General features: G+C 39.3%; 1 protein-coding gene across 2 annotated transcripts in view; it reads left to right on the forward strand.

The window, feature by feature from the left end:
* CSMD2 (CUB and Sushi multiple domains 2) overlaps nt 1-22,386 on the forward strand; it is a 1,446,274-nt gene that overhangs the window by 1,408,412 nt on the left and 15,476 nt on the right. For both annotated transcript variants that reach the window (XM_082247591.1, XM_082247592.1), the window contains 9 exons: nt 264-446; nt 3,647-3,823; nt 3,993-4,172; nt 5,283-5,456; nt 5,556-5,729; nt 7,413-7,486; nt 12,609-12,720; nt 20,226-20,405; nt 21,883-21,948. In XM_082247591.1, the coding sequence (XP_082103717.1) occupies nt 264-446; nt 3,647-3,823; nt 3,993-4,172; nt 5,283-5,456; nt 5,556-5,729; nt 7,413-7,486; nt 12,609-12,720; nt 20,226-20,405; nt 21,883-21,948 (1,320 nt within the window). The remainder of the gene's footprint in view (nt 1-263; nt 447-3,646; nt 3,824-3,992; nt 4,173-5,282; nt 5,457-5,555; nt 5,730-7,412; nt 7,487-12,608; nt 12,721-20,225; nt 20,406-21,882; nt 21,949-22,386) is intronic.

Below are 22,386 nucleotides of genomic sequence, written 5' to 3' on the forward strand. Positions count from 1 at the left end.
CAGGAAGCACATACATTCACCACACATCTCAGGAACTTTGTGAATCCAGGCTGCAGTGCTTTATGCAAAGCCTAAATGAACTGGCTTATTTTCTTACTTTGGAACATTCGGAATGCTTTCTAACTGGCATAAGTAGTTTGGTTTCACTTGCCACCTCTAATTGCTCTTCAGTTGTGGTATACAAAGACATTTGCCTATCATGAAGAATGTACATAACATCAATTACAAGTGTACCAGTTATATTATGCTATCTTCTGTTGCAGGTGGAAATGCTGGGGAGTGCGGAGACCCTGGAGTGCCATCTCATGGGATTCGGCAGGGTGATGACTTTACTATTGATGGCATTGTGAGATTCAGTTGTGAGGCTGGATATATTCTGCGGGGGTCTGCAGAGAGGAAGTGTCTGATAAATGGTTCTTGGAGTGGATTTCAGCCAGAGTGTGAAGGTATGATGCTTATATCAATGTATGTAGAATTAACATTCATTTGACTGATAATCTAGGATGGTAAATGTTGTTTGTCTTGCTAAAAAGTGGTTGTAAGGGCTAAAGGTTTTTTTACCTTAATGCATTATCTGTATTAGAGTGGAAACCCTTATATATTTAGCCCCCCCCCCCCCGCCCTCCTCAAATACTTATTTGAGCCCAATCTCGGTCCAGTGCTGTCCTGAGAGCAGCAATGCTGTTTTCTCTCTCTCCAGCCTCACTGGACTGTGTATGTCAATAACTAAAAGGCTCAGGATCAAGCCCCCCATTAATGCATCCCCTAGAAAGCTACTTGCTAGGGGGGTTACTGAAAGGCAGGAAGAGCCAGGAGCATTGCTGGGGAGCCCAGAAGAGGAAAATCAAGACTGCTCTGTGCAAAACCATTACGAAGAGCAGGAAGGTGTAACATGTTTATTATTTAAAATAAAATCCTTTACAATAACTTTAAGTAATCCAATACATAGATAGTATATTTCACAGTGCTCTTTCACTTCTGTTTTGAAATCCGCACAACAGAATTGAATTGTGTACGAAGCTTCTGGTGAATCTAGGCACCTTGGGTTGCCTTTATCTGCTGCTGGTCCCTGGAGATTTGCCATATTTATAATGTGGAGAATCCATTGTCAATGAATATTTTACCTAGTAATTGCTGCCAAATTTGTAATGAACACTAAGCACCTTTTTCAGTGAATGAGCAGTGAATATACCATGGATGGATGCCACTAATGTTCATTTTGCACTGTCCACAGTGCTGAACCTGGGTTTTTACACACTTCTAATACTGCTGACAGTAAACAAGATTTGCTTTTCTCTTTTTAAAGTACAACAGATATTCATTCACCATAGTAAAGTAAGTGCATTCAAAGTCAGTATTCCAGAGAACAAGCCAACAAGAATTTAAAGCACATGTACTACACAAGCAGGAAGGAATTACATAGATTTTATTTCATAAAGTAGATTGAACACATTTGCTATAAAATCCTTGCTGGTATGCAAAATGGCAAATTAAAACTTAATGACAAATAAAGTACTAAAATCATAGTCCCACTCCTGACACATTTCTTGCTTGATCAGTCACTAAAGTAATTTGAAATTTGACTTCATCTATACAAAGCATTCTCTACACATAATTGCATTCACTGAGATAGATAAATAAAGCGGTACTTCACCCAAAAGGGTGCTGGATCACTGGACAAATGAGTGTCTGTTTATTAAAAGTCAGCAGCAACATTTTTTGTAGCTGTTGACTTTTAATTTTTTGAAACCTGAGTGAAACTCCTCTTTAAAGCAGATGTAAACCTATCGATTTTACAGTTTGAAAAAACAGTTACATTTCCCGCATGCAGTGCCGGGGCAAGATCATCCAGCGCCCAGGGCAAAGATGCCAAATGGCGCCGCCTTCCCCCATTCATGATGTGCACTTTTAGAGGGTCCTACACTCAGTAAACCATTGTGCCTAGGGCAACCGTCCCTCTCGCCCACCCCTTGTCCTGGCCCTGCCCGCACGTGCTGGGAATGTAACTGTCACAATGGTTGTGCTCTCAACCAAACTGTCAAACCATCAAATGGATAATGTCATAACTAATCACATTTGCAGCACCATAGCAGTTGCAGATCAAACAGAGGCTAAGATGGCAGCTTCCTTGGCTGAAAAGGATAGGAGGGTTTACTTACAATTTAATGGCCCTGTCATCTATTTTTCAATAACCTAGAAATATAAGCAAATACTAAGTCTATTCTAACTACCTCGTAAAGGAAAGAATTGTATACTTTTCAATGCTGAGGATGATCTGGTCCAGTCACATGATCTTTCCAGTGGCCGGCTTCAGTGATGAGGAGAGAGCAGGGACAACGGCTTCAGAGCCTGGGAGATGGCATCACCCATAGGCTTACTAATGGGCATTTGTTTCCAGCTATCCCTCCTATACACCGAAGCTTGCTCTGGAAGCAGATCGTGGGACCGGACCGTGGGAGCCTTCAGAATAGGTAGGTATACAGATTTTTCCTTTAACAGGAAAGATAGAATAGGCTTAAAATGGGGGTGGGAGTAGGTTTAGAATTAGTTAGTATGTGACTGGATTTCCACTTTACCTTGTTTTTTTACTGTGTTTTTCTGCCTCCTTGTATCATCTTTCATGAGCTCCTAAACCTCTCCAATTCTCCTCTTGCATCTGTTTGTTTGCAATGAGCAGTGCACGTTAGTTGAGGTCATGTGCATTGCCCTATGCACACTACAAATCCCATAGTTCATAGTCTATAGTCCCTATTCCATATAGGAATCAAGCAACAGAGGGTGGTTACGTTCCTACATACAGTGGGAACATGGAGAATGAACGTAGCCACCCTCTAACAGGAAATCAGATCACAACAGCCAAATAAAAAGGAATTTGTAGATTTGGAAGAAACTGACTAGCACTAGAAGGAACTTTTTTGAGTTAATAATACATATAGAATCTGTTCTTTTAAACCAGAGTTTAGTGGTATACAAAGTTTTTAAGAAGTGTAGCTTGCACATCCTCTAGGGCAATATTTTACAGGTTTACATCATCAATCATTGAACGTGATGGTGTCTACCTTATCCAAGGTGCATATATTAGCAGATGGTAAAAATAACAGCTCTAAGAAGCTCATACAAATTGCAATCACTAAGAATAGCTTATTGTGTAATAAAAAGTATCCTCCTCTTGATTCATTTTTCTCTAAGAAGTCAGTAAGGGAGGATATGGGGGGGGGGGGTGTTTCAACACAGCTCATGCTTATCACTGCGCCATAAATGGGATAGTTTCTCTGCCTTTTTCTCTGTCAATGTCACTTTGCAGCAATGGGAGTGGCTTCCACACCCCATTTGCTTTAGTTCTGTGCCTGCGGGTGCTTTATAATTAAAAATAAAACTGTTCTCTTCTTTGACATTCCCTCCTCAGTTTCCAATCATTTTCATCATTGGCACATTAAAGATATTATATCTTTGCATTCTCACATTAGAAAAGCAGGATTTAAATCCCTCAGCAAAATGGCTTATGTTTCCAGAAAAAAAAACTGCAGATTATTGTTTAATTATTCTTCCAGAAAGGAAAACAATGAATTTTGAGCAGCTAGGGAAAAGGGCAATTCATGTAAAAGTTGCTTGATTACTAAGTATAAATTTGCAATTATTTTGGCAGTGATCTCTTGTGGAAATCCAGGCACCCCCAGCAACTCGCGAGTGATCTTCAATGATGGCCTGGTATTTTCTAGTTCTATAGTTTACGAATGCCGTGAAGGCTACTTCTTTAGTGGATCCCTGCGTCGGGACTGCACTGTCAATGGTACATGGTCCGGCAGCCCTCCAGAGTGTGCAGGTAAATAAGGAGCTGATTTAATATGGGTAAACTTTTCTGGATAAATATAAAGTGTTCTCATTTATTTTTTAATTGAAATCTCAGAATTTAACACAATCTTGTGTTTAACAGATCTTATAATTTAGTGTTTTTTTTTTTGTTTTTTGTTTTTTTATTCTGTTTTACACAGTAATCAACTGTGGGGATCCTGGCACTCCAGCAAATGGTATACGATTGGACAATGATTTCCGGTACAATCGCACAGTGTCCTTCCAGTGTTTGCCTGGATTCATGATGGAGTCAGATCGAGCGCCAACTCTGTACTGTACAAAAGATCGCACGTGGAATGGCACAAAACCTCTCTGCAAAGGTTAGGAAAGTGCCATTGCATCATGTTTGGGCAATGGTTTGCCTACAATAGGATAGCAATAGTTTATATAGTAGTTAAGATGCTTAGAGATGCCAGATTGCCTTTGTTCAATGCCTGCAAATTTAACAGAATCGGAAGATAATTATGCTATGTATGAGATAATCAAAATTTTTGAAGACTTCTCTCAATGTTGCTTTATTAGAATAAAACTAAACCAGACTCAAGTTTTTGCTTTACAACCTTTTATCCCCTTAAAGGAAAAATATGTGTAGTTTATGTTGTTATTAAGCAATATCCTTGATCTCCAAAAATAACTCATACATGTCCACAACCTAAAGAAAAATCCATTTTTTTTTTTACTTTAAATAGTTTGGGTCAAGCTGACCAACTAAATGATTTCCATTACTAACTGATGTGTCTGCTGGGTGCACTGTAATATACTGTCATAACTGTTTCTTCCGCAGTAGTATGGGCAACTTCTGGTTTCCTGCTGAAACTAAATAGAATTGGCCTGAATGCGCCTCCGCCATTGGCCTTGAATTTGTATCAATGAATGCAATGCTTCCTTTGATTAGCTGAGGTGTAAATCGTGACTTTATCCAGGTGCCTCTCTGCCTCAACCCATTATAGGTAGCCTTTTATTCATTGATGAAAAATACAAATCTTCATCTAAATGGTGAAGAAAAAATCTGGCCAATTCTATTTAGCAGCAGAAGCGAAGTCATATCAAATTTATATAAATTTGAATTTGAATTTAAATCAAACTTAACCCTTTTACACGTAGATAAAGAAAAGTATAAATATTTTGCCTACCAGGAAAGTTGTGCATGACAGCAAAGAAGATGGGTAAAACACCCACACACCACACTGTGCGCTTCCTGTATAGTGACCAAGCTGTCCTAGACCGCTGTCCTAGACCGCTCTTGGTCTCCTGTTATGATTGATTGATTGATGATGATTGGGAGCTGGAGGGGCAGGCTCCCGATCATATTACTGCTGTAACAGCCAATGTTAATTACAAAGTTAAGCATGCATGGGTATTTTGACAGCTCAGTCCTTGGGATAAAGGACCCACTAAGATGTTGAAATATGTGTTTGTTCTCTTGACAGCTATCACCTGCCCCTCTCCACCCACAATCCCTAATGGAAAGGCTGTGGGATCAGACTTTCTGTGGGGCTCCAGCCTATCATACGCCTGCTTAGAAGGTTATCAGCTCTCCTTACCAGCTGTCCTTACCTGTGAGAGTAACAGGACATGGATAGGAGAGGTTCCACAATGCTTCCGTAAGTGTGCATCTTTGATGTTTAATGGCTTACCAACATGTTACATTGTAAATAGTAAGCAACTGTTGCCTAATTATGTTCCTTATTTCTGTTTTGTAGCTGTGTTCTGTGGTGATCCTGGAATTCCTCCTCATGCACGCAGGGTTGATAGAGGCTTCAGCTACCGTTCTTCTATATCTTTCTCCTGTCCTGCTCCTTTAGTCTTGGTGGGGTCATCACGAAGGTTTTGCCAGTCAGATGGAACTTGGAGCGGAACGCAACCCAGTTGTATTGGTGAGCTGCTGAGCATCATGTGATACATTGAATAGGTTAAAGGAGATCCAGTCACAAGTAGATTTATGCAAGACTCTGATATTTAATTTTTTTGTCTAGCTTTTTTAATTACTCTGATTAAGCCTTATACTTTAAGCACTGCTGCCCTGGCAACTGTCTTACCTAAAACAATTTCTCACAGCACCTGTGTGTACATAACAATATAAAAAACAGACGTCACACAGTTAAGTATATAAATAAGTATGGGACTCTGGGTGGGAGGTCAGACAGCTGACAAAACAAGTGTTGGCATTTAAAGCGGAGTTCCAGCCATTTCACTCACCTGTCCAACGGTCCAGCGATGCAGCCGCCCGAAGCCTCGATCCTCTCCCTCGGCGCCGGCATCACTGCTGTGGGCACCCGGCTGTGACAGTTTGCGGCTTCACAGCCGGGTACCCACTGCGCATGCGCGAGTCGCGCTGCGCGTCTTGATTGGCCGGCAATTTTCTGGGACCTTTGACATGTCCCAGAAGATTGCAGGGAGGGAGGGGGAGAGGAGAACTTCCGTTCAGGGCGCCACGGTGCTCCGAGCGGAAGTGGGAGCGGGTACCTGTCAAAACTAGGTACCCGCTCACCCCCCAAACAAATGACATGCCAAATGTGGCATGTCAGGGGGGTAGAATACCTAAAGCGGAAGTTCCACTTTTGGGTGGAACTCCGCTTTAAATTGCTTCTGGTTCTTGACTCTCAAGCTGAAAAATAAAATATAGATAAAGTAACTAAAGCTAAATAAGAGGGGCAAACATTAATGAACTTGCACAAATTAAATCATGTAAACCTGCTAAAAAGCAAGTTTTTGTAACTGTGGTTAAATAAACACAAAGCCAGCAAATTCTGACTGTTGCACTTTTCTGCAGCAGTCTTAGGAGTAAAAGCTGCCATACATTTAATAGGAAGAAATGTTTTAAAATGTTTAAAACTTCTGCTCTCAACTACTTCCATCCTAGAACTAACCTATAAAACCATTCCAGAAGAATCTAGCTAGGTGTTAGTCTTTCTGCTGGGCTCAGGGGCCACATGTTGTCCTACTTCCCTTTCACTGTAGCCCTCTTAGAATTCTATTGCAGTTGATCCTGTATGGTGATTTTTCACCATCCTATGCACACATCTCACCACAGTAGTCACTACTGTTATTCATCATGAAAGCCCAACTGAACCTTCAGTTTAAGTTAGCTAAAGCTCTCCAATTAGAGCTCAATCAGTTAGAGCTCTCCAATCAGCAGGGAACATGAGCTTTAATCATTGCAGAACTGTAGGTTTGACTCAGTAAGGGTAAATGTCAGACTTCAGCAGAGAGACCACTGCTTATATACAGAGAACAATGGTCCTTTTCAGAAACACACTGGCAGGACTTTCCACTCAGACTGTGAAGGCTTTCTACAGAAAATGAACTGCAAGTCTTTAAATGCTTTTTTATGAACCTGGAATACATTTAGCTGTAAATGAAAAGCCCCAATGGGATTTGAATTAGTACTATCATCTGCATTACTATAATAAAAAAAAATACTTTTTTTGCTATGTATAACAATGTGTCTAGCATGTGAGATATGTCTTTCCATTGTATCCAGTTTTCCAATTAAAATGAAAATGTTGCCCCTATATATAGGGTATTTCACCAAAGTAACATTTTTATTCATTTCACAGATCCTTCACACACTACGTGTTCTGACCCAGGAATCCCAACATTTGGAATGCAGAACAGCTCCTTGGGTTTTCAGGTAGAATACAATCATTTTCGTTATTACAGTTCCTGTCATTACCAAAAGAGCTTTCAAATACAGTTTTTCTATAAATGTGTACAACATTGAAATATCGTAAACATTAGTTAAAACAAAGCTAATTAAATAATTTGTCTTCACATCCCTACAAATATTGTTTTCAATTAATACAGTAAATTTTGCGATCAGTTTAATGATGGATTTACAAACGATTTGCTCAATACTTCTCATTAAGGATTAACTAGATATTTAAAATGTCTTTCTCATTCATAGACAGTCACAAGAATTCAGACTTTGTTCAGTTATACTGTTGCCTACAGGAGGGTGGAACACTGGCAGACAGAAAATTTGTAGACTAGAACCCAGTAAAACTCCACCTAGCATGCCTCAGTTGTTTGCTAGTATCTGGTGGTTACTTTTTCCATCCCGTTTTGGAGCATCAGGTTTTGTTGGAAGATTCCTCCATTTAGTGGGGGATCCCCCTCATATTTGGGCATTGGCCCTTCAGGCACCTCTTGGGCTGCTGTGGTTCCCAGTCCTCTTAGTGAGGCCCATTAGTGGTTGTTGCATTGTTGCCCACCTCTCATTTGGACTGCTTTTATACATCTTGACTGTACCTGAATTCCTGTGCCCCTCAATAGATGGGAAAGACAATTCAATTTTTGTTCCTGCTGTAATATTCTTTTCTTAGAGTGCATTGAGAACACAGGACCTGCCCCTCTGTGTTTTTGATAATTTCTTCAGTACTGCTTTGCCTACTGGATACAATAAAAATTTTACTGGAGGCTGGCTTTTAATTTTTCTGTATGCCAGTCCTCCTGTTCAATCCTTGTGTAGGCGGCAGTAACCTGACTATATCTAAATTCATGTACTTAAAAAACTTCAAAAATGGATTTTACGTAATTACAAAAATCCCATGTTTTAGTTTTTAATATTTTTTCTACTGTTTAATAATAAATAAAGGATCAAGAAACTATTTTCAAGATGACAAGAGGTTGAATTTACTTGATTTACAAAATTAAGAAGCAGAAGTAGGAAGACCCTGTGGCAGGAAATAGGGTCAAGAATGTAACTGCAGAGATTTTACTGTTGGCCTAAATAGAAATAAGTAGCCTCTCTGTGGTTTAACTACCTAGTATCCACCTAAAAGTGAAATCTTAGTTGTTGAGTGGAATGAAAACATAAAGTGGAACTACATACACTTCTTTTCTCCCTCTCGGCAGTGCCGACATCTTTACCTGGTCTTTTTCTGTGTTTGTGATCCTCTGCCATCTTGATTGGCTGATTGGCTGAATTGGAATGAAGTAGCTCCTGTGCATTTGCACAGGAGCTCATTCATCATGGCACATAAGCATACTGAGAATGTACACTGAGCTGCGCATGCAGGTTAACCATTTAGTGTTTAACCTGCATAGAGCATGTCAGCTGGCCAAAGTATAAAGCATTTTGAAAAAGCAAAACACTATCTTTGTAATTGTATTTCTTTTTTGTATTCCTTTCTTGTTCATTGGAGACACCGAAAGTCTTTCACCTTTGGGTTATACTGCCACCTACAAGAGGATTAGACAATAACAAAAAAACTGTTGGCCAGCCTTTCTACTACAAGTGTGCCAAAGTATTTTGCCCTATCTTGACTGGGATCTTGTTTTGTCAAACTGTAGCAAACTGTTCAAAGTCCCTTAAAAAGAGACTGAAAGATTGCCAATGCTACAGTTTATTTTTTTGTCATAGAACATTTGAAGTAAATGGTTGTAAGTTACAGTTATGATGGGCTTCTGAAGGTTTCCTGTCTCATTTGATGCATGGGTCTCTTGTCTGTACATATGTGGAGAACACTTTGATTGAAGTGCTGGACTGCAGAACCTGCATCTAAGAAGTGTGTCAACCACATGACTTTCGAGGGACAATGAGCTTTATTTACAAAGCGGTATCTTACCACATCCAGTTTGCCGATAGATACCGCAGAATTTATGCTAATTTATGAAGTCATGCCGTATTTTAGTAGTGAAAACCTGTGGGATTTACATTGTTGTTAAGGAGCGGAAATGTCCCTAACAACCAATGAGTCATTAGCGTTCCCTGCTGACACCTGAATGGAAAAAAAAAATACTTACAGGCAATAGAAAATGAGGGAAAAAAAATGGTGTGTGGTTCCCCTTCCCCAATCCATATCGGGAACTTCAGGTCTAGTGCGGATTTTGAGGGGAACCCCCATGCCAAAATGTTTTAGAAAATGGTGTGGGGTCTCCCCCAAAATCCATTCCAGACCCTTATCCAAGCATGCAACCCAGCAGGTCAGGAAAGGGGAGGGCTAGCGAGCGCCTCCCCCCCTTCTGAACCATACCAAGGCCACATGCCTTCAACGGGGGGGGTGCTTTGGGGCAGGAGGGGCTATGCCCCCCCAAACCCCCCTTTACCCATGTATATGAGGACAAGGGCCTCTTTCCCACAACCCTGGTCAGTGGTTTTGGGGGGTTTGGGGACAGGGGGCTTATGGGAATCTGGATGCCCACTTTACCAAGGGGTCCCCATTCCCCCCCCATGTAAATGAGTAGGGGTACATAGTACCCCTACTCATTCACCAATAAAAAAGTGAAGTGTTCAAGGTGCTTTGGAGAGGCAGAGCTGCCCCCTGCCTCAAAGCACCCCCCATGTTGAGGGAATGTGGCACCCGCATTTTAAAAAAATTTTGGCTTGGGGTTTTCCTTCAAAATTGCCATTTTTTTTCTTAATTTTTCAATGCCGGCAATTCTTTTTTTTTTTTTTTGACTTGCTGATGACTTAATGGTTGTCAAGGATGTGGTGGCTGCCTGCTCCTAAACAACTGTGTTGTTTACTAGATGTTACTAGATGTTAACGATGCTGGAGGCATATTGCATGCCGGGACCACTACTTAATGTAAGCCTAGGGGCCTGTTTACTCACTGTGGGGGTCAGGCTTTTGAAATGATCACAGAGACCTGTGATCCTACATAGAAGGATCACAGGCACTCTGTGATCATTTCAGAGAGAAGAACGGTTGGCTGTGTTTACAGCATTTGCCCATCCTTCTCTCTCAGCGGGGAGCGAATTCCGGTACCAGGCGGCAATCAAAGCCGCCGGCCCCATGTATCGGAGTCCCTGCTGCCGAGTGGGGGTGGGAGAAGGACAAATGTAAACAGTGCATTCAAAATACCACATAAGGTAAGTCATTGCACTAAATAATTCCAAGTAAATCTAAAGGAGATCGTACTATCAGATTTCATAGAATATAGTTGGCTTTACATATTATAATTCTGAATACTGCACTCTAAATGCATTATTCCTAAAGTTGTTCCACAGAAGAAACCAATTTTTTCATGAGAAACTTAGATTCTCTAATCTCAGAATCAAGGTCTCAAGTCCATGAATTGTTTTAACTCTCTACGATTGCATGAGAATCTTGTGTCAATCCAGTATGCCAAGACCTCTGCATTGCAACATTTTCCTATTGTGGGACAAGTCAGTGCAGTACCTTAATCCAGGAATCAAGCTCTGGAGTTGTAGAAGTTCTTTGCCTCGGTATTTTGGAAGACTCTCATGACAGATGCCAGCCTCTCTGGCTTGGGAGAAGTGCTGTGCACCATGGGGGTGCAGGGGTACTTAGCCATTGGGAGAGTCTCCTCTCCCCATCAACATCCTGGAGCGGTTTGAATAATTTGACTAACTCTGCAGCATTAGACCATCTTGCTGGATGGTCATCCAATGCGGCTTCAGTCGGACAATACCATAGTGGTGGTATACACCAACCTTCAAGAGGAACCAGAAGTCTCCCTGCTGCAAGAGTCTTGTCTGCAGTGTACAACCCAGGCATAGCAATTGGCAGGCAGACTTCCTCATCTCTACCCAAGGAGTGGTCGATACACCCAGAGGTGTTTCAGAAACTGTGTCACAGGTGGAAGATGATGGATAATGAGATATTTAAGGGTTCAAAACTTACAGGAAAGGGTTTTCACCAGATACAGGCATACTCTAGCAGAAGCAGTGGATGCTCTAGTGACTCTGTGGGGGCAGTACACCTTGATCTATGCCTTTCCCCCCTGGAAAACTATTCCTTATCTACTTTTCAGTATGATCTTCCTTGTTCCGCACTTGTGATGTGGCAACCTAAACTAGGTAAGGCTTGTGGTGAATGCTCCATGGGCTCTACCAGGTAGTCCGGATCTTTTGTCTCAAGGACCAGTTTGCTCATTGGCTTTAATGCCACGGCTGTTGAAGCCGAGATTCTGAGAGACAGGGGCATTATGATTCCATCAATGTCAAAAGCTAGAAGGTCTACTTCCTGCAAGGTCTATTATCAGACATAGAAATGCATACTTTGCTTAGTGTCAATATCAGGGCTTTCATCCTAGAAGTTTCTCCATGGGACAAATTCTCTACTTTGTACAGCTGGGTCTGCACCAGTGGGTGGCTCTCACCACTATTAAAGGTCAGGTTTCTGCCCTTTCTATATTGTTTTGGTGAACACTGGCCTCTCGCTTCACACATGTATTGTATGCATCATATAGGATGGTTTAAAACATTGAGGCTTGCACAACAATGTTAGACACATAAACAAAAGTATTATTGCATTTCCCTTATTTCTTTATCTGCTCCTGCATAATATTATACACCTCAAATTTGTACAAGAGTGTCCAGAGATATGTGTGTTGGGGGAAAAAAGATTATTCTTAATATGTTTCATGGACTATGCCAGCCACTTTCTCAAAAGATCAACAGAGTATGCTGTGAATGTTACAATGTTACAGATTAAGGTATCTTACTTAAAGTTTACATTATAACACCATATGGATTTTCTTTGATGTTATACTCTAAACTATAAGTGAGACACATTTACTTGTAACAATAGCTTACTATGTTGTGTACCATTGTAATTTTTTTGCTCATACAGTAGATGCACATAAGTAAGACTGGTTATGATGATGATACTAACCAGTTAAACATTTTTCACTGAACTGAGTAGCTTCCATGGTTTAGTGCACAGTACTACAAGATGGACCATGGGTTGGAAAGTGCATGTATACATTCTGTGTATATACTGTATGTGCTGTGTCAAATACAATCTAAACTATAGTGTGTAAACCTGTCTGTTATCTTGAAAACAGGTTGGAAGCATAGTACTCTTCAAATGTCAGAAGGGCTACTTGTTGCAGGGTTCTACCACACGGACTTGCTTACCAAACTTGACTTGGAGTGGTGTACAACCAGAATGCATTCGTAAGTACACATTGTACACAATGTAAAATTCAATCCTTAACTTAATTTAAGTAGTCTTGCTTTGAATATACTGTAGTGATTTTTTTTTAATTCAGTGAATTTTTTGTCAATTATTGAGAGCACACAACAGACCTTGGGGTGTGTCTACAGGAGGTTGGGCACAAAAGTTGCCCCTACATTGTTGCTTAGTGTTTGCAGGAGGTGAACACCTAAGTGCTAATTAGGTTTAGTCATAGTTAGTGTTATTTGGCTATTTTTACATTTGATATTTATGAGCACTGAATTATTTTAAATGTTGGGATTATGTTAGGATTTTATATATAGACCAAACCTGTGACACAACAAAATCCATTTATACCATTATATTTGGTGTTGCTATCACAACATAAATGTGAGGCAAAGATGGAAACCTAAAGTTCACAATAAAATAATGTGATGTTACAATCTTTTAAATTTGCAAAGCATATCAAAGAGCCACATGTGTGCACAGACTGCAGCCGCACAAACTGTCAGAAAGGCATCTAAACAAAAAAGTCTCCGTGTTCCATGCTCTCAAAATCTGCTTTATTAAAGATCCAACAGAAGTTACAAAATACAAAGGTGTAAACCTGCCTTTATAGCAAGTGAAGGTAATATCAGTTTGCACCTATGCTTCATTAAGATTTCAATGTATATGCAGTCTATGCATTATTTTCATCTTATATAATGATACTTATGTTCAGTCTGAACCTCTCTTAAGCTTGATAAGTTTGCAATGAATAAAACATTGATATTATTGAAGGATAATCATGCCCAAGTGAGCTGTAGTGGTATACTTCTTTCTAATGTGAAATAAACAATTATTCATGTCCTTGAGGAAAGAACTAGATGGGTCATTTAAGTACCTAAAGTGCAGCTCAAAAACAAGCAGAGCAGTGTTTCCTTTTTTTTGGCATGTTTGAGCTCTGCAACATGAACCACCTAAGGTCCGCCCTATAGCATAGCAGTTTTACTTTATATATATATATATATATATATATATATACAGTGGGTACGGAAAGTATTCAGACCCCCTTAAATTTTTCACTCTTTGTTATATTGCAGCCATTTGCTAAAATCATTTAGGTTCATTCTTCTTCCTCATGAATGTACACATAGCACCCCATACTGACAGAAAAACACAGAATTGTTGACATTGTTGCAGATTTATTAAAAAAGAAAAACTGAAATATCACATGGTCCTAAGTATTCAGACCCTTTGCTGTGACACTCATATATTTAACTCAGGTGCTTTACATTTCTTCTGATCCTCCTTGTGATGGTTCTACACCTTCATTTGAGTCCAGCTGTGTTTGATTATACTGATTGGACTTGATTAGGAAAGCCACACACCTGTCTATATAAGACCTTCCAGATCACAATGCATGTCAGAGCAAATGAGAATCATGTTTAAACGGAACTGCCTGAAGAGCTCAGAGACAGAATTGTGGCAAGGCACAGATCTGGCCAAGGTTACAAAAAGATTTCTGCTGCACTTAAGGTTCCTAAGAGCACAGTAGCCTCCATAATCCTCAAATGGAAGACGTTTGGGATGACCAGAACCCTTCCTAGAGCTGGCCGTCTGGCCAAACTGAGCTATCGGGGGAGAAGAGCCTTGGTGAGAGAGGTAAAGAAGAACCCAAAGATCACTGTGGCTGAGCTCCAGAGATGCAGTCAGGAGATGGGAGAAAGTTGTAGAAAGTCAACATCACTGCAGCCCTCCACCAGTCGGGGCTTTATGGCAGAGTGGCCCTACGGAAGCCTCTCCTCAGTGTAAGACACATGAAAGCCCGCATGGAGTTTGCTAAAAAACACCTGAAGGACTCCAAGATGGTGAGAAATAAGATTCTCTGGTCTGATGAGACCAAAATAGAACTTTTTGGCCTTAATTCTAAGCGGTATGTGTGGAGAAAACCAGACACTGCTCATCACCTGTCCAATACAGTCCCAACAGTGAAGCATGGTGGTGGCAGCATCATGCTGTGGGGGTGTTTTTCAGCTGCAGGGACAGGATGACTGGTTGCAATCGAGGGAAAGATGAATGCGGCCAAGTACAGGGATATCCTGGACAAAAACCTTCTCCAGAGTGCTCTGGACCTCAGACTGGGCCGAAAGTTTACCTTCCAACAAGACAATGACCCTAAGCACACAGCTAAAATAACGAAGGAGTGGCTTCACAACAACTCCGTGACTGTTCTTGAATGTCCCAGCCAGAGCCCTGACTTAAACCCAATTGAGCATCTCTGGAGAGACCTAAAAATGGCTGTCCACCAACGTTTACCATCCAACCTGACAGAACTGGAGAGGATCTGCAAGGAGGAATGGCAGAGGATCCCCAAATCCAGGTGTGAAAGACTTGTTGCATCTTTCCCAAAAAGACTCCTGGCTGTATTAGATCAAAAGGGGGCTTCTACTAAATACTGAGCAAAGGGTCTGAATCCTTAGGACCATGTGATATTTCAGTTTTTCTTTTTTAATAAATCTGCAACAATGTCAACAATTCTGTGTTTTTCTGTCAGTATGGGGTGCTATGTGTACATTCATGAGGAAGAAGAATGAACCTAAATGATTTTAGCAAATGGCTGCAATATAACAAAGAGTGAAAAATTTAAGGGGGTCTGAATACTTTCCGTACCCACTGTATATATATGTATATATATATATATATATATATATATATATATATATGTGTGTTATCCGACTCTTTAAGATAGGGGGCGTGCATTCATGCCACTGGTTTCTCGCTTCCGCTGTGATTACACACAGCGGAAGCCGATCAGCGGGTGCACAGTACCCGATGTCCTCCGGTGCCCGTCAATCATTAGGGAGAGACAGAATGGCAATCTGCCTAGGTAAACAAGACAAATCACCATTCTGGATCTCCCCTGATGTCAACCCTTTCCCAGCCAGTATCATAAGTACAGGGACAGTGCATATTTATTAGCACTGTGCACTGTGTTAGTGTCACTGGTCCCCAAAAAGTGTCAGTTCCTTTCAGAATGTTCGCAGCAATATGGCAGTCCTGCTATAAGTCATTGATCACCGTCATTACTAGTAAAAGAGTAAAAAGAGTAAAATAAAAATATCCCAAAGTTTTTAGACCCTATAACTTTTGCAAAAATCAATAAATATATGCTTATTGGGATTTGTTTTATTAAAAATATGTAGCAGAATACATATTGGTCTAAATTTGATTTTGTTTTTACATTTTTTTATTGGATATGTTTTATAGCAGAAAGTAAAAAATCTTGTTTATAGCACAAAAAAAAAAGTTGAGGTGATCAAATACAACCAAAAGAAAGCTATATTTGTGGGTGAAAAAAGGACATAAATTATATTTGGGTACATTGTTACATGATCATTAAATTGTCAGTTAAATAACGCCATGTTGTAAAGCAAAAAATGCCTTGGTCATGGAGGTAAATCTTCCGGAGGTTAAGTGATTAAACTAGCATTGGGACAGAAAAGAATGCTGTATCTTAGCAAGAAAGTGGCATACTATTATTGGGTAACTATAGTCTTTTAGGTCAAATGTACACGTGTGTTTTGTTATAATGCATGCAATGGACTTTGGTGCTTTGGGGTACATATTAAATGACACTCTGACCCACTTTGCCAGTGGACCTCAATACATGTGCATTTCAGCTCATCACAACAAAATGTGCAGCAACAAGTGTGAATGCAACTCCAATGCCGACCAACAGAATAAGCAAATATAGGGGTTTATTTGCTAAAGCTGGAGAGTACACAATCAGGCTCACTTCTGCATAGAAACCAACCAGCTTCTAACCTCAGCTTGTTCAATTAAGCTTTAGTAATAAAACCTGGAAACTAATTGGTTTCTATGCAGAAGTGAGCCTGATTTTGCACTCTCCAGCTTTAGTAAATAAACCCTTTTGTCTAAAGAGGCATTTGTATTCTTAACTAGGGATGATCGAACGGTCGGTTCGACCCAAACATTGGCTGTTCGAGGTTCGGCCGAATTCCGAACTTTTTGCTGAAAAAGTTCGGAATTCGGCAACCAGAACCAACCAAAATGCAATGGTACAGGAAATGGGCTTTAAAAGCCTGTGGTTGGACCAGAACCAGCAGTAAAAGCCAATTGAGGGGGCAGGAGAATGCTAGGAATGTGATTGGAGTGACTAGGGGGTCCATAGGCCAATCATGAGTGAATATGCCCCCCAGTATATAAGATAGCCCCCAAATTCCTAGCATTGTAATACAGGGACGTGGAAGAGAGTGGAAGCAGTTCTGTTACTTCTGCTACAAAGTGTCATTTAGCAATTTTTATTGTGAGGAAAGGGATATCTGGTGTAGTTAGGGTGCTATTTTCCACTATAGTTAGTTTTAATAATCTAGTTTCTGCAGGGAAAGTTTTAAGTGTAAGGGGACCGTAGTGTAGTGTAGGGTTAACTGACTCTGACTGCTATGGCAGGGTGACAAAACCCTTCCATATCAGGGTGACCGCTATAGAGAAAAGATTGTTTCTCTTTTGTCACTTTCAGAGCAGGGGTATGGCTTCTCGCCGGCAAAACATCTAAACTTCTGTATAGGGGTATATATGCACACACATGTATGTATATATACACCTACACATACATAGGTGTGAAAATAGCAGAACACTATGCTTGCGCTAATAAAATAATTAACAGGCATATGTCTCCACTCCTATCACACCTATATATGTGTATGTGTATATATACATATAAGTGTGTGTGTGTGTGTATATACCCCTATAGAGAATTTTAGATGTTTTACCTGCCTCCAAAGACCCCATAAAAAATGCCCAAAAAAAACGCCTGTGCCAAAAAAAAATGCCCAGGTGTGTTATTGCAGGGGTTTTTTTTGGGGCATTTTTTTGGGGTCTTTGGAGGCAGGCAAAACATCTGAGCTTATACATATAAGTGTGTGTGTATATATAACCCTATACAGAAGTTCAGATGTTTTGCCTGCCTCCAAAGACCCCAAAAAAATGCCCAAAAAAAAACCGCCAGCTGCAAAAACACACCTGGGTGTTTTTGTAGCTGGCGGTTTTTTGGGCATTTTTTGGGGGTCTTTGGAGGCAGGCAAAACATCTGAACTTCTGTATAGGGTTATATATACACACACCCTTATATGTATTTTTACACATACACATATATAGGTGTGATAGGAGCGGAGACATATTGGTGTTCATTATTTCATTAGCGCAAGCATAGTGTTCTGCTATTTTCACACCTATATATGTGTATGTGTATATATACAGACATGGGTGTATGTATATATACCCCTACACAGAAGTTCAGATGTTTTGCCTGCCTCCAAAGTCCCCCAAAAAATGCCCAAAAAAACGCATGCTACAAAAGTTTGAAACACAAAATCATAAATTATAATATAATAAATAACTATAAATAAGTTAAAGTATGTATGTATATATATATATATATATATATATATATATACAGCTGCAAGAAAAAGTATGTGAACTCTTTGGAATGATATGGATTTCTGCACAAATTGGTCATTAAATGTGATCTGATCATCATCTAACTCACAACAATAGACAATCACAGTCTGCTTAAACTAATAACACACAAAGAATGAAATGTTGCCATGTTTTTATTGAACACACCATGTAAACATTCACAGTGCAGGTGGAAAAAGTATGTGAACCTCTAGACTAATGACATCTCCAAGAGCTAATTGGAGTGAGATGTCAGCCAACTGGAGTCCAATCAATGAGATGAGATTGGAGGTGTTGGTTACAGCTGCCCTGCCCTATAAAAAACACACACCAGTTCTGGGTTTGCCTTTCACAAGAAGCACAGAAGAGCTCTCAGAAGACCTACGATTAAGAATTGCTGACTTGCATAAAGCTGGAAAGGGTTATAAAAGTATCTCCAAAAGCCTTGCAGTTCATCAGTCCACGGTAAGACAAATTGTCTATAAATGGAGAAAGTTCAGCACTGCTGCTACTCTCCCTAGGATTGGCCGTCCTGTAAAGATGACTACAAGAGCACAGCGCAGACTGCTTAATGAGGTGAAGAAGAATCCTAGAGTGTCAGCTAAAGACTTACAAAAGTCACTGGCAAATGCTAACATCCCTGTTAGCGAATCTACAATACATAAAAGACTAAACAAGAATGGATTTCATGGGAGGATACCACAGACGAAGCCGCTGCTGTCCAAACAAAACATTGCTGCACGTTTACAGTTTGCACAAGAGCACCTGGATGTTCCACAGCAGTACTGGCAAAATATTCTGTGGACAGATGAAACCAAAGTTGAGTTGTTTGGAAGAAACAAACAACACTATGTGTGGTGAAAAAGAGGCACAGCACACCAACATCAAAACCTCATCCCAACTGTGAAGTATGGTGGTGGGGGCATCATGGTTTGGGGCTGCTTTGCTGCGTCAGGGCCTGGACGGATTGCTATAATCGAAGGAAAAATAAATTCCCAAGTTTATCAAGACATTTTGTAGGAGAACTTAAGGCCATCTGTCTACCAGCTGAAGCTCAACAGAAGATGGGTGTTGCAACAGGACAATGACCCAAAGCATAGAAGTAAATCAACAACAGAATGGCTTAAACAGAAGAAAATACGCCTTCTGAAGTGGCCCAGTCAGAGTCCTGACCTCAACCCAATTGAGATGCCGTGGCATGACCTCAAGAAAGCGATTCATACCAGACATCCCAAGAATATTGCTGAACTGAAACAGTTCTGTAAAGAGGAATGGTCAAGAATTACTCCTGACTGTTGTGCACGTCTGATCTGCAACTACAGGAAACGTTTGGTTGAAGTTATTGCTGCCAAAGGAGGTTCAACCAGTTATTAAATCCAAGGGTTCACATACTTTTTCCACCTGCACTGTGAATGTTTACATTATGTGTTCAATAAAAACGTGGCAACATTTCATTCTTTGTGTGTTATTAGTTTAAGCAGACTGTGATTGTCTATTGTTGTGACTTAGATGATGATTATCAGATCACATTTTATGACCAATTTGTGCAGAAATCCATATCATTCCAAAGGGTTCGCATACTTTTTCTTGCAGCTGTATATATATATATATATATATATATATATATACACATATATATATATATATATATATATATATATATATATATACACACACATATATATATATATATATATACACGTATACGTGTATATGTATACGTGTATATATATATATATATATATATATATATACACGCATATATATATATATATATATATATATATATATATATATTATATGGATTTGCTGAGTGACAGAGCTGTGTGGGTCTCAGGACTGGATGGACAGGAACACAAATCCTTCTAAGTCAGATCCCTTACGTGAATTCCAACTATGAATTAAGCTGTTTTCCTAAAGTTCAGATTTAACAAGTATATGTATGCCTAAACAAGTTATTACAGTGATAACGTATTATCTACAAGAATGAGAATTTTAGTGGTAATTTTGTTTTACAAAAACATATTTTCCTTTTTTTGTATAGCTCATAACTGCCGTCAGCCTGAAACTCCCCCTCATGCTAATGTTGGAGCACTGGACCTGCCATCCTTAGGTTATACATTGATCTATACTTGCCAGTCTGGGTATTACCTGACTGGAGGCTCTGAACATAGAACTTGTAGAGTGGATGGAAGCTGGACTGGGAAACCACCAGTATGCTCAGGTATGGGATGTGAGTGCTTTATTATGCTAATATATATATATATATATATATATATATATATATATATATATATATATATATATATATATATATGTATATATATATATATATATATATATATATATATATATATATATATATATATATATATATATATATATATATATAATATTATGTTGGCCAAGCAAGCAAATACTAGGATGCTGAAAAATGAAAAAATGAAACTGAACAATGATGTCTGCTTTTCTGAACATATGATTTAAGTATACAACTAAAAAAAACGGTTGGTTGTTATCATTTTATATAAAAAAAAATAATAAAAAAAGATAAGCTACCCCATCTGGATCATTAAAGTACAAAAGATCTTTGTTTTGTTAGCTGTTTCATTTGTAAACAGGCGCATGAAACTTCAATGGAACATTTCTGGCCACACTTGCAAGATGAGTTGAATTCTTAAAGGTTTCTATTAAACAATTATATTACATGACTTTGTTAAGGATTTATCACAAGGGAAACACATATACAATCTGAAATAAAAACATAATTTAAAGTAGAAATAAAGGCAAATTTTTTTTTTTTCATTTTGGATAGAGTAAGAGATGGTTATAACCCCTGTATTGTTTTTTTTTTTTTTTTTTTGCCATCTGTGTCCCACTGAAGATTCCCCTTCACTTCCTGTCCCATAGCCAAAACAGGAAGTTAAATGATATTCCTCCAAAGTAAGGCCTCATGCACACTGGACGTTATAAAAACCCCAGTAGAGTTTTCTGTAGAAAGCTGTAGCTGTAGAATAAGTTTTTGCAGTAGCGTTTTTCATATTTTTTTATTTTTTAGCTGTAGCGTCTTTTAGCTTTTTTTTTTAGCTAAACTATGCTCCCACAAAAGCTTATGGCTCACAAATGCTGATAAATGCCAAATAGTCACTTTTTCAGTTTTTTTAAAATCTTTTTACAGCTTTTATCAGATTTAGAGCATTTTTACAGCTGAAAAACTCCTCTTAAAACCCACTAGTTTTGAGAGGGTTTTTGCAGCTAGAAAACGCCCCTGCCAAAAACGCTGATAACAGCCTATGTGTGCATGGACACATAGGATAACATGCTGGGGAGTTTACTGGCTGTAGAAAAAAAAATGTCTGAAGCCAAATGTCCCCATTGGAAGATTTCCCTTTTATTACTGTTTTGTTTTCAACCTAATATTTGGGATTTTCTTTTACTTTTACTTTCGATGATACTTAAACAGGACAAAAAGAGAGGGTGAATGTCCCTAATGGAGGCAAACAACAATAAAAACTGAGAGTTGTTCTAAATCCTCTCCACTATATCCAAAATGAAAAAAATGAAATGTTTTGCCTTTGGTTACAGTTAAGGCCATTCTGATAAATGTAAAAGGTCTGATTGGAAAATATTGGTATTATTTGAAAGTATGTATGGACATTTTAACTGCACCCTTCTTTACCTTTATGTTGGCTTTTTTATAGCTGATGTTAGGCCTAGTGGAAGACCCATTTCCCCAGCTAAAGAGCCTCCAATCCAAAAAATATCTGGTAAGAACGTCATGCTTTTGGTTACAACATATTATTGTGTTACTGTCCAGAACATTAGTCTTTGGCCACTTTGTACACTCTATGTAATGATACGACTTGCCAACCAACTAACCACCATTTCGGTCAATAGGACAATAGCATTATTTGCATTTGAACTCCCTGATGTATAATTATAAAACCCTGTTTACCCCTTTCCATTCTGGTGAATTGCGTTATTGCACATGTATTAGCATGCATTGTGTTAAGGCAGCCCATTCAAATAAATGCACCAAAATGGACCTGCACCATTTTTAGAAATGCAGAACACCCAAATGCATAGTGGTGCGTTCCCTTGAAAATGAAATGGAACCACAAAGCACTGACGTGTGCACTGTGTGTGTAGGAATGAGCAGAGTGATTTCAGTGAAATAGATTTTTCTGTAAAATTACAGATTACAC

The sequence above is a fragment of the Pelophylax lessonae genome (assembly GCF_965119305.1).
Source record: "Pelophylax lessonae genome assembly, chromosome: 2".
Lineage (NCBI taxonomy): Eukaryota > Metazoa > Chordata > Amphibia > Anura > Ranidae > Pelophylax > Pelophylax lessonae.